This window comes from Ctenopharyngodon idella, chromosome 2, assembly GCF_019924925.1.
Source record: "Ctenopharyngodon idella isolate HZGC_01 chromosome 2, HZGC01, whole genome shotgun sequence".
NCBI classification, from domain to species: Eukaryota; Metazoa; Chordata; class Actinopteri; order Cypriniformes; family Xenocyprididae; genus Ctenopharyngodon; species Ctenopharyngodon idella.
The window spans coordinates 34,765,389-34,778,170 of NC_067221.1; the positions used below are offsets into that span (position 1 = coordinate 34,765,389).

The 12,782-nt window shown below is 35.6% G+C and overlaps 1 protein-coding gene across 1 annotated transcript; it reads left to right on the forward strand.

Annotated features, from left to right (window-relative positions):
- The first annotated feature begins 893 nt into the window (after positions 1–893).
- On the forward strand, positions 894–9,809 carry LOC127497082 (prolyl 4-hydroxylase subunit alpha-2-like). Its single transcript, XM_051865251.1, has 14 exons — positions 894–1,018; positions 1,413–1,509; positions 3,298–3,449; positions 3,622–3,738; positions 3,826–4,047; positions 4,142–4,287; positions 4,393–4,569; positions 4,830–4,885; positions 5,105–5,201; positions 5,787–5,837; positions 8,971–9,009; positions 9,149–9,217; positions 9,299–9,395; positions 9,533–9,809. Exons 1-14 carry the CDS (start codon positions 937–939, stop codon positions 9,601–9,603), a joined length of 1,473 nt encoding a protein of 490 aa, XP_051721211.1. The 5' UTR covers positions 894–936; the 3' UTR covers positions 9,604–9,809.
- The last annotated feature ends 2,973 nt before the right edge of the window (positions 9,810–12,782 follow it).

Below are 12,782 nucleotides of genomic sequence, written 5' to 3' on the forward strand. Positions count from 1 at the left end.
AATTCATTGTGTACTTTTAGTTTCTGTATTAGTCACACTCGCATGTGATGCAGATAAGGTTGCTAATGTAGCATTCTTCTTTGAAAATATGTTGTTGATATGTCAACCTCACAAACCATGATACCATGTGGGGATTTGGTTGTGAAACATTACAGCTTTAAAAAGACTGGACAGACTAGTTTTGACAGATGTTTTGGAAAGCAACTCATTTCAAATAAGTCTAAAAATGATTGCACAACAAACACACAAATTATTATATACAAATAATTCAATTTAATTCACATTTATTTGTATAGCACTTTTCACAATACAGTTTCAAAGCAGCTTTACAGAACATGTTTCTATAATTAAGAGTAATCTGTTATCAGAGGTGACTGTGTCAGAACAATGTCCATATGGCAGAAATGTACTGTTCTTAAGAAAAGATAATACAAATCATGCAGTTATCTAACATCATGTATTCACTTAACAGAAAAGTTAAATGTAAGTCAAATGTTTCTATATGCCCAGCAGTGTTAAATGTTTTTAAAACAGGTCTCATAACTGAAAGAACACATTACTGTTTCTCCAGTTATTAGGGGACATCAGAGCAGGGCCATGACTTTGAAAATATATTAGAATGGATTTCCACTTCTATCATGATTATACCCTTTGTACCATTTTATACGTTGTTGTGAATGTACATATAAATTACTAATTACATACAATAAACAAGTGGCTATTTCTGGAGCATCATCATGACTGTCACAAATGTTTCGCTTTCGTTTTTTAATCTTGGACTGCAGTACTGGGAAACTGCAAAATGCGGGCAGGTGATGTAATACAGGTGTGTTTTTAAAAGAATGCACGTGAACTGTCTGTATTTAAGCCCCACTAGTTCACTTCAAGATGCATTCATACGTTCTTTTGTGTTTATGAGGTTATAAAGGTCTGAAAATGGCTATAAAGGAACTGACAGTATTTGTGGTGTTTTCTTGGATTGTCTGTACGACTGGACTTGACATCACCTCATCAATAGGTATATTATTATTTATATTTGAATTCAATTCAACATCAATACATTTATTTGAGTTTATTAATTTTTAAACCATTATTTTAGTGTTTTGTTCATATTTCTATAATGTTTTTACACTGTTGCACTGATTTTATTCATTTGTGAGACACTTTTGATCTTAATACAGCTTTTGCTGCAGTTTTTCCATACATAATTACATCTTCATACATTTACGCACCTATTTTGAGATTTACAATAATTTTTTTTTAGTTACTGATTCCAGTAATGACTAACTTTCTCTTTGCTTTCTTATATAATAAAACTTTTTCATTATGTATGGTAATACAGTATAATAGAAATACCTGCGTTTTATAAAATGATATAAAAAAATGAAGTGCAGATATATATTTTTTTATAGAAAAAGTTGCACAGCTTTTTGAGGAGGAGAAAGACCTTCTGGAAAGCTTTAGTCTCTACATCAATGCTGAAGAAAAGAATGTAGAGAGAATGAAGAGGTGAAAACACTTTCATTATTCCCTATAAAGAATTAAAGCATTTTTTTATTACAAACCCGATTCCAAAAAAGTTGGGACACTGTACAAATTGTGAATAAAAAAGGAATGCAATAATTTATAAATCTCATAAACTTATATTTTATTCACAATAGAATATTGATAACATATCAAATGTTGAAAGTGAGACATTTTGAAATGTCATGCCAAATATTGGCTCATTTTGGATTTCATGAGAGCTACACATTCCAAAAAAGTTGGGACAGGTAGCAATAAGAGGCCGGAAAAGTTAAATGTACATATAAGGAAGAGCTGGAGGATCAATTTGCAACTTATTAGGTCAATTGGCAACATGATTGGGTATAAAAAGAGCCTCTCAGAGTAGCAGTGTCTCTCAGAAATCAAGATGGGCAGAGGATCACCAATTCCCCCAATGCTGCGGCGAAAAATAGTGGAGCAATATCAGAAAGGAGTTTCTCAGAGAAAAATTGCAAAGAGTTTGAAGTTATCATCACCTACAGTGCATAATATCATCCAAAGATTCAGAGAATCTGGAACAATCTCTGTGCGTAAGGGTCAAGGCTGGAAAACCATACTGGATGCCCGTCATCTTCGGGCCCTTAGACGGCACTGCATCACATACAGGAATGCTACTGTAATGGAAATCACAACATGGGCTCAGGAATACTTCCAGAAAACATTGTCGGTGAACACAATCCACCGTGCCATTCGCCGTTGCCGGCTAAAACTCTATAGGTCAAAAAAGAAGCCATATCTAAACATGATCCAGAAGCGCAGGCGTTTTCTCTGGGCAAAGGCTAATTTAAAATGGACTGTGGCAAAGTGGAAAACTGTTCTGTGGTCAGCCGAATCAAAATTTGAAGTTCTTTTTGGAAAACTGGGATGCCATGTCATCCGGACTAAAGAGGACAAGGACAACCCAAGTTGTTATCAGCGCTCAGTTCAGAAGCCTGCATCTCTGATGGTATGGGGTTGCATGAGTGCGTGTGGCATGGGCAGCTTACACATCTGGAAAGGCACCATCAATGCTGAAAGGTATATCCAAGTTCTAGAACAACATATGCTCCCATCCAGACATCGTCTCTTTCAGGGAAGATCTTGCATTTTCCAACATGACAATGCCAGACCACATACTGCATCAATTACAACATCATGGCTGCGTAGAAGAAGGATCCGGGTACTGAAATGGCCAGCCTGCAGTCCAGATCTTTCACCCATAGAAAACATTTGGCGCATCATAAAGAGGAAGATGCGACAAAGAAGACCTAAGACAGTTGAGCAACTAGAAGCCTGTATTAGACAAGAATGGGACAACATTCCTATTCCTAACCTTAAGCAACTTGTCTCCTCAGTCCCCAGACGTTTGCAGACTGTTATAAAGAGGGGATGCCACACAGTGGTAAACATGGCCTTGTCCCAACTTTTTTGAGATGTGTTGATGCCATGAAATTTAAAATCAACTTATTTTTCCCTTAAAATTATACATTTTCTCAGTTTAAACATTTGATATGTCATCTATGTTGTATTCTGAATAAAATATTGAAATTTGAAACTTCCACATCATTGCATTCCTTTTTTATTCACAATTTGTACAGTGTCCCAACTTTTTTGGAATCGGGTTTGTATAATGTTTTCAAATTACAGCAATAACCTGGTAAGAAACCAGTTGTGAATTTTTAGCAGTCTTGCAGTTTATGTGTTTTTAGATCATGGAATATGTTATTAAATACATTAATTTAACCCTACAACTTTTGATGAACTTCAATCCAGTGCTCTTCTGGTTCTTCAACTACTCACATACTTTGACCCTGAGAACCCTGACAAAACCCTGAGAGACCCTGTGGCAGCTTATAAACTCCTCAGAAGAGTGAGAACTGAATGGTTGACTATTGTCAAATACACTCAACTGAGTCTTTATGAGAGTAAGAGTGTATTTAATTTCTTTGACTGAAACATGTAAACATGTATCATCATAATTTATTAATAAAAATAAAAATCTGAAGATTAAGGTGAATGGTGATGAAAACTTTCAAGCAATTTTATTAAAAATTTCAGTTGTTTATGGATTTGTTCTTGTGTTTGAAAATCTTGTAGTGTACCAGAAACTGCTGCCAATTAAAGAGATCCCACAGGAGGACGTGGATGGTGCAGCTTCAGAACTGATCAGACTGCAAGAGTTCCACAAACTCTACCCACACAACATCACAAAGGGTGAAATGTCTGACCAATCCAGTTTCACTTTTTTTCTTTTCAAAATAAGTTCCAATCTGATTGATGCTTTCATTTCACATTTCACAGAAACGTCTCTAAATGCAGATGAAGCCTACCATATAGGGTTGGTCGCTTATAATGAGCATAACTTCCAGTACGCCTTTCTCTGGTTTCTGTACAGTCTGGACAGATTAACAGAATCCTCAATCACTACTGAGAAAAAGTTGTTCCATTACCTTAGTTCCTCAGCCTATCATTTTGGCAGCCTACCTGTGGCAATCTACTTCGGCCAACGGCTTCTAAATCTGGGTGAGATGGTGTTCTGAAATTTAATACTAATATTTTTATATGTGAGGTTGTGGGATTAGAGAAGTAAACTTCTATATAAACTTATTTTCCTCAGATCCAACTAATGATGAAGTCAAAGTTGAGCTGAGCCTTTACAAACACCTTCGCTTCCAAAAAACTTCAAATCCTGACATATTCACGCTGAACACAAAGTCAAATAACTCCTATGAGGCACTGTGCAGAGGAGAGATTGACGAGAGGGCAAGTGCAGTGTTTACAGTTTAAATCATTATTTGACATGAAATAACAAACTCAATGTGAAGCTTTGTGTGTTGATTGTAAGTCAATTATATTTTATAAAATCAGACCTCCAAGAGGCAGAGGGCGCTGTCCTGTAGGTACAGCACAGGTGGAGGAAACCCCAGACTGATGTACGCACCAGTGAAAGAAGAAGTGGAGTGGGACGAGCCTCGAATCATCAGATATCATGACATTATATCAGACAGAGAGATAGAGATCCTGAAGAACATCTCCAGACCTCAAGTGAATATCTAAAACACACAAACACACAAAACATTAAGATATTTAATTGTCTCTATTAGAATCTAATATCTTGTTAATAGTTTTGATGTTTTATTGTGCTATTCAGTAGGCAAAAGTATCTGGATATTCCTTTTAAAATTTGGCTTGGCAACTTATTTCTATAGTGAAGACAATCTCAGTGATATTGTAGAGAATTGTTTGCTTCCTATTTATTCATACTTATATCTGATGTTCCATATCCCTTGTGTGTCCTACTTTAGCTTTCTAGGTCTAGGATTAGACATCTAGGAGTTTCAAAGTTCCGTACTTCTCAAAGGTGATAATCTTTTATATTCACCCAAAATTGAAAAAAATATATTTATACAGATCACTAATATGCATCACTGATGTATTAATGTTACATTATATTATCTATTTTATTAACTAATTAACCATTTATGTCTCACTTCTCCATGGAAAGAAAAATGGAAACGGGAAACGAAATAGTTCAATTTGTTGACACAAGTGTTGCTTGAAACCATTCTCTTGTTTTTAGTGTTTTTCTGGAGGAAGACAACACTGTTCTTGCTCGTATCAGTCAGAATATTGCAGACATCACAGGACTCTCCATGGAATCAGCTGAAAGTCTACATGTACGGTTACAGTAAGAAAGAAATCATCTGTTCATACACAGGCAGCATATATTTTTATATGGACAACTCTGTCTATGGCCTAGTTTAACAAAGCTTTACAAAGCCTTGCAGCTAGTTTGGTCATACTTTCTTGCACTCAAAATATATAGATTACTAAATCAATTTCAGACTTCCAGGCAACATTAGAAGCTTTTCCACTGTCAGGCTGAAAGGTTCCAGTTGTGTTTCTACTTGAGCCTGGTACGGCACGGCACAATTACACCATTCTCGTCACCACTCAGGATTGGTCACTTGTCTGTTGCCAGGCTACCAGTTTTTCTGTAGCTGGCTAAGCACTCTATTTGAGAAACGTAAACACAAAATTGGTTTAGTCTGTTTTTTTTTGTTTTTGTTTTTTTTTGTAACATTTGCTAGTGCACAAGTGCTTTGAGGGCTGATATTAGGCTACATTTTTATATATCCATTTTATATTCGAACTTCAATGGATATAAAGGTCTCTTAAATGGATTAATGTATTTTTCCCTGTGAAGTAGGTGTTGTTTTACCTGAAATTTTCATTTCAATAATGGTTCAATCATTTTCCAGGTTCAGAACTATGGGATTGGTGGCAGATTTGAACCACATTATGATGCATGGGTAAGATATACTAAAATAAAGCCAATTGAGAATAATACAGTATATTAACAGCTGTTTGTGAACACTATTTATACCCATACACCAATATTTCAATGATTCATAAAAGCTGAGTCACTGTCTGGCCATTTGATATTTCAGAATGGAGATTTTGGGCCCTATCATACACCTGGCGCAATGCGACGCAAGTGTTTTTTGCTAGTTTCAGCCCGGTGCGGTTATCATTTCCACGTCCTGCGCCACGTTGTTTAAAGACCCCCTGTGGTGAAAATCAAGTTTTTAATGTTGTTTATATGTCTATGTAGTGATTTTAATATGCTTTAAGACAAACCATGTGCAAATTCATAAGACAGCACCATTGCTGAGTATTTTATGTTTAAAACTGCAGTAAACCAAAGACAGTCTAAAACCCGCGGTTTGAAATAGTGGGTGCTTGTGACGTCACAGACTACCTTGTAACCAATCAAGACAACGTGCCGGCAGGCTTTAGCATATCATTAATTACGACCGCTCTGAAGCAGAAGAGAGAAGCCAGGTTATCCCGGTATATTTTATGTTGATATGAAAAATTGTGTAGATTTAGTAATATAGCGAGTTTATGATGTATATAATGGTGTTATGATGAACTATTTGCCTTTCTCCACTGACGTTCTGACTCTGAGTTGTTCAAAGCGTTTGGGATACTGATTGTCAGAAGTCAGCTGTCTGACTCTGAGATATATTAGCTGTTTGATAACGTAGTCAAGCGAAAGGCTAATAATTTTAATTATGTGTCCGACAGAACCGTCGCAAGGGCTGTGCCAAGTGTGCGAGCGCATATCACGGCAAAGTAGCTAAAGTGTCAGCTGATTTGAAGTAAAGCCAATAAAGTTCATGTTTTTGACCTTATTTTAATACTATATAAAACAATATTGCTCTGGGCGTGTGACCATAATTCGTGCGCATATGTCAGTCAGTGTGGCATCACACGTCAAGTTCAGAGAAAGCTTTATACAGTCCATTTTAAATTCTTATTTTGGCTAGGTCTGGAATGGATCAAACCATAGATATTAGCCTACCTGATGAGTTCAAGTAAATACGCTGGAAATCCGCACTCATTCAAGGCTGTGCATTTATTGTATGTAGGCTACGGAGAAGGCACGGGCGCCTGCAGGATTTCATACGGTAACGTTACGCACAAAGGGTTTTTTATTTAACACTATAAAGTTAAATATGCATATATAGCTTATTTTGCAATATATAAGCATATAAATAAGCAATATATACGCATATATAGCAATATATAAGCATATATTGCTCGTCACTACAGCAACAGTAGACTCTTTGAGCTGCCGTGAGCGAGTGGAGGCGGGGCTAATTTGCATATTCATTGATCCGTGAATATTAAATTAGGCAAGGGTGTAGAGTTATTTAAGCTATTTTAAGGCATGAAAAAATATTTCACTGGAAAAAAAAAATGTTTAAATATGTCATTCCGGTGATCAAAGATGAGTTTTAAGTGATAAAATAATTGACTACAGGGGGACTTAGCAAATAGCAAATGCATTTGTGCCCATTTGTGCGCCCATGGGCGTGCTGGTCTGAAAATGAGGTGTGTTCAGGCACGTTACTATGAGGAAACTGAAATAGATACACAATAATAGAAACAAATAGGCCTACATGAAATAGATACAATACATCTCATATCTTCAATCTGATGAAATGTTCCTACAAATATATTTCCCTTAAATGTGCATTCTGAATAATAAATAAATGATTTTCCCAACTAACCTGCCGCAGTCCAGTGCTCGTCTTTTTATTAACAGTTTTTCTCTTACTGATCGTATTTCATACCTGTTGAATTTACAGTTTAAATTAATTTGACTGATGAGCTCCCTTACGAAAATTAACCATGGTTTAATTATAGAAAAAATGTACAATGTTTTTTCGTGGGTTGACTACCACTACCACTTGTATTACCACAGTTTTACTACAAATACCATGGTTGATTTGTGGTTACCATGGTTTAATTATAACCATTGTTTTTTTTGTTTTACTTGTAGTAAAACCATGGTTAATTTTCGTAAGAGCAGTATTTAAAAAGATGAATGAATGCGCCATAACTGCCTCAAAGAAATTTAATGATGTGTTAAGTAATCTTAATCAGAAATGCGTTGACAGTGCGACTGCTTTGAATATTATGAATTTTGACAAATGTTGTGAATTGCATACCGTGAAATCATTTTCAATGAAAAACGATGCAGAATAATGACTAAAATATTTAATTCAAATGAATAAATATGTTAATTCTGATCTCATTCATCAAGTCTCTCACACGCTGCAGCGTTACCGTTACTAGTTAGACGAGCACTGACACCGTGTGGTTAAATAATCACGTAGCCTATGTTTACGAGCCACGGCTTTCTCAGATAAATTCTGTACACAGCAATCATCAAAATATCTCTTCTCCTGTCTCTGAAAATGTCCGGATTTTGAAATTATCCCGCGGATGCTTATTTTAAGAGGCATTTATTCAACTGGGTGTTGATATCACATTGAAAATATACATAACCGGAAGAATCAATGCACTGCTTCGAGGAGTACCATTTAAGGTTTGGTAATCAGTTCCGCTGTTATATATGGTCTAGCGAATACGCCATGGCGCGAGTGCAACTGGCTTTTAAAGGGAATGGGAGACGAGACTCTGGTTGGTTTATTGCACGTTACGCCCAAAACACACCCATGACTCATTAAGAGAATAAGGACAACCTCTTTAGACAATGCGCTCCCAGGTGAAAAAAAAGTACATTTCTATAGTGTACTTAAAGTGCTCTATTTTCGCGCACTAATTTTGTACTTAATATACTAAAAATTCTTCTTTAGTACTTCTTAAGATAATCTTAAGAACATCTAAGTGTACTCAACTGTACTATTTTGAGACACCATGAAGTATGAACTAAAATGTGCTTTTAATATACTACAAAAAGTGTAATCTCTCTTCAAGTGTAATACTTAAAGTGAAGCGGTCCTTAACCCAGAGAGAACCCATTGCTTGAAAATGCTAATTTGCTTTTATGACTTCAAACTGTCAATGAGAGCTTGATTACATATTGACTGATCAAATCATTGTAAGATAACTTAATGTTTGACCTTACAGGATGATGAGAATGGAAGGACTGCTACTTTCTTAATTTATGTAAGTCTTAAATGGCCATCGTTTAATGCAAATGGAATTGTAAACATTATAGGCTTACAAGACTTAAAAGTTAGTTACTTTTCGTATTACCTGTTTTGTACAGTCATATTGAGCAATAATTCATGTGCTCTTGCTGTAGATGAGTGATGTGGAGATAGGGGGCGCCACTGTGTTTCCTAAAGTTGGAGTTGCATTGAAGCCAAAAAAGGTAAACCCTCAATTCACTGATCTATACAGTATATAAGAATAATTTAAGTAAAATTAATGCATCCAACCTCTGCTTTTTAAGGGTTCAGCAGTGTTTTGGTACAACCTCCTAAAGAACGGCAGAGTGGATTTAGATACACAGCATGCTGGATGCCCTGTGTTAGTGGGTAACAAATGGGGTAGGTTTTTATCTAATTCTTACTTGCTTGGTTTACTCTTTTATAATGCATCTTCTATAAATAAATCTGTTAACAAGACTACATTTCATTCAATTTCACATGACACTGAGCTATATTTTTTTCTGTTGTCTTTTCAGTGGCTAATAAATGGATCCATGAGTTTGGACAGGAGTTCAGGAGACCCTGTTCTTTGAAATACTGGGAGTGAAAGACATTGTGACCATGTAGAAATCATATGAAGCTTATCTGTACTATAGAAGTATTTGTACTTGTTATATTTATTATGTGTCATAAGTTTTTATCATGTAGATCTGTAGCATATATTGTATTAACATTTACTGTAATATACCGTAATATGTAACTGTAATATACAATAAAATAAGTTCAATAGAATAAAATTACGTTTTAACAAGATATCAATGGATAATCATCACATTAGTTGATCAATCCTAGCAGCCAGCAAGTGTGTTATTCTTGCAGATCATGAGACGCAGTTCTCTGCAGTTGTATTTAAAGCTTAATTTGACATGTTTCCTCTTCAGTCTGTGCTGGAATGATGATTCATATATTTTACAAGTTTTGTGGTATGTGTAATTGCGGATGTGTTGTGCTGTAAGACTGGCAGGCAGTATGTATATGACGCAGTGGTGGACAGTAACAAAGTATTTTTACTTCGTTACTGTACTTAAGTTCATTTTTTCTAGTATCTGTACTTTACTAGAGTATTTTTATTTTGAGCAACTTTTACTTTTACTTCACTACATTTCAAAGCATAAGATCGTACTTTTTACTCCACTACATTTCATAAAACATATCGTTACTCCTTATTTTAAAATGAAGAAATCGTCACATGCTCAGAGACGCAATTCGTTCACGAACTGATTCTCTTCAATCATCCTGTTAAATCGGTTCACAAATCACATCAACAATTCATTCGCGAATTGGACTGATCGTATTGTAGCTGTTCTCGAGTCAACAAATCATTGATTCAATGATCCGTTCAGAACGAGTCTCCAGTGAACTGAATTTACAAGTCTGACTGAAAATTAGCCAAGAAATGGGGATCCTCTGGGTGCACGCACGACTGATGGTGAAAAGTAAGTCAGCCTACTAATGTTGAATTTTAGGATGAATTATTGTAACTGAAAATCATATTTAGGTCAGTTGTTTTTTTTTTTTTAGCTAAATCTGCTGTAAAGGGCGATCTGTTTAAGCCCACTGAAATGCTTTAATGCGGACACGTCCACAACAATGTGTCTACAGATCGCGATCTTGATTCAATCAGATCAAATCACGTTTTAAAACTAATTGCCGCTTCAAATAACGGTTGTATCGATTACATCGTTACGACACTAGGAGGCGACAAGTGACTGTTAAAATGTATTTGACATTGAATGATTCATTCAAAAGATTTGTTCAAAAAAATTGATTCATCCAGTAATGAAACAAGTGAAATAGTTATGAGTGAGTCATTAAATCATTCATTCAAACCTTTTTTTTTTTTTAAATTAATTAAATATTTTTAAATAGACTGCAGCAATTAATATTTTGTCCTCTAGTAATTAATTATACGCGACTTTGTTTAGTTGTCTATTCAGAATCATGGGAGAATCATGATTTCTCTTTGAAAGAAACAAATAAACATTTTGATTCTCATTTTATCCCGAATCGTGCAACTCTAACACCAATTAAAATAACGCAAAACTAGTCAAAACTAGTCCAAAACCAGCCCAATCGCGTGTTGGGCGGGAGTCCCATTGGGGGAAAAAATCGTTCCAGGGGGTAAAATCCGCGTTTTTGGTGGAGTTACCCTGGTAAAATTTGCATTCCAGGGCTAAATATCATGTTATTTGGGGTCGCTTGAACCCGCTGACATGGAAAAACAACCCGCGGCAACACTGGTTAGCTATGATTCAAATTTGAAAGTTGCGTCCTCGAGAAGCGTTACGATATGGTTTACGGCACTGATATCGAACGCTCATTGGTTCTCACCTGCTTCGTCACAGATTGCGACATGCCGTGTTTCAGTGGATTTACATTTGAAATGAGTGCGCGCCTTCATGAAGTCAAAGAATATACACTAACAAGAAGCGACACTCAATAGAACGTTCCATTGAAACACCGGCGCCCAGCAGCGGCCCTGCGTTTCCGCCATTTTGGGGTGAAAGCGAGTCGGCAGTCCACTAGTTTCTAAGGCAATATCAGCTGCTTTGTTAAAAAAAGTACATTAAAGCTGAAATCCAACCTGAATGATGACAACACAGAATAAAATACTATCACTACTGATCATCAAATCCTTTTTACAGTTTATTTTACACACTTCAGTCTTCCACTTTTTTCACAAAACCTTTGCTCTCGAAACCCAGTCAGTTTGGGTTAAAATTCTTTAAAAGGCTTATAAACACTGAATTATTACCAACATATGAAATTAAATTAAGGACATGCATCAGAAAAATTGGGAATGTTGGACAATAAATATATGAATATAACAGCTTGATTTTGCAGTGTTGTCTAATGTCCGTTAAAGCAAAAGTGTACAAAAGTGGGAATTATGGGATAACGGACACAGCAATGCATCATGTATTATAAGATTATTATGTTTGTAACGTGATCCATTAAAACGTACAATATAGCCTATTTCAATTCAGACCTAGATATTATTACTATTATTCCACTAGGTCTAAAATATATTGTTCGCTGCAAACATGATGATCTTAAATTTATTAATTATTAATTTACTATTAATAAATGTGTAAAGTTGCATTAAATGGAAATACTCAATAAAGTAGGCTAACTACGTTACCTCAGATGGTTGAATAGTTGGATTCCACAACTGGTAAAATAAAACATATATAAGACAATACAACATTTACTGTAGGAGCCATAGAATTTACTGGTGACTTAATTTAAAAAACTGTTCTATTGCGCTTCTGATTTGGCAGTGAAATTCGCCGATTTTGGGTGCGTAAGATGTGAAGGATTCTATGGTCCAGTTAGTATTTTCAGCCCATAATGGCGGCCGCGCTACCGGAGCGCCATCTGTGTCTGTTACACAAAAAGTATCAAAGTGTCGCCTCTTGGGTTCTAAGCTCTTTGATGAAGAGAAGCCGGATTCTTATTTGCATGGATTAATAAATTAAATTGTACCCAATAAAAAACGATTACCACCAGAGAGGACTGACTGCAACTCATCATCATTTTAACTACTTTTGGTACCACATTTGACGTTTTCGCAATAAATAAATTATTGTGATTACGCTTGTTTGTCTGTTATTCTTTTATTTATAACAGTACGTAGTTTTAAGAAATGGTTATGGTTTAGGGGTAGGTGTAGGATTAGTGGCTCAAATGTTCGTTTTAATGTTATATTTTTATTAAAATTGTAAT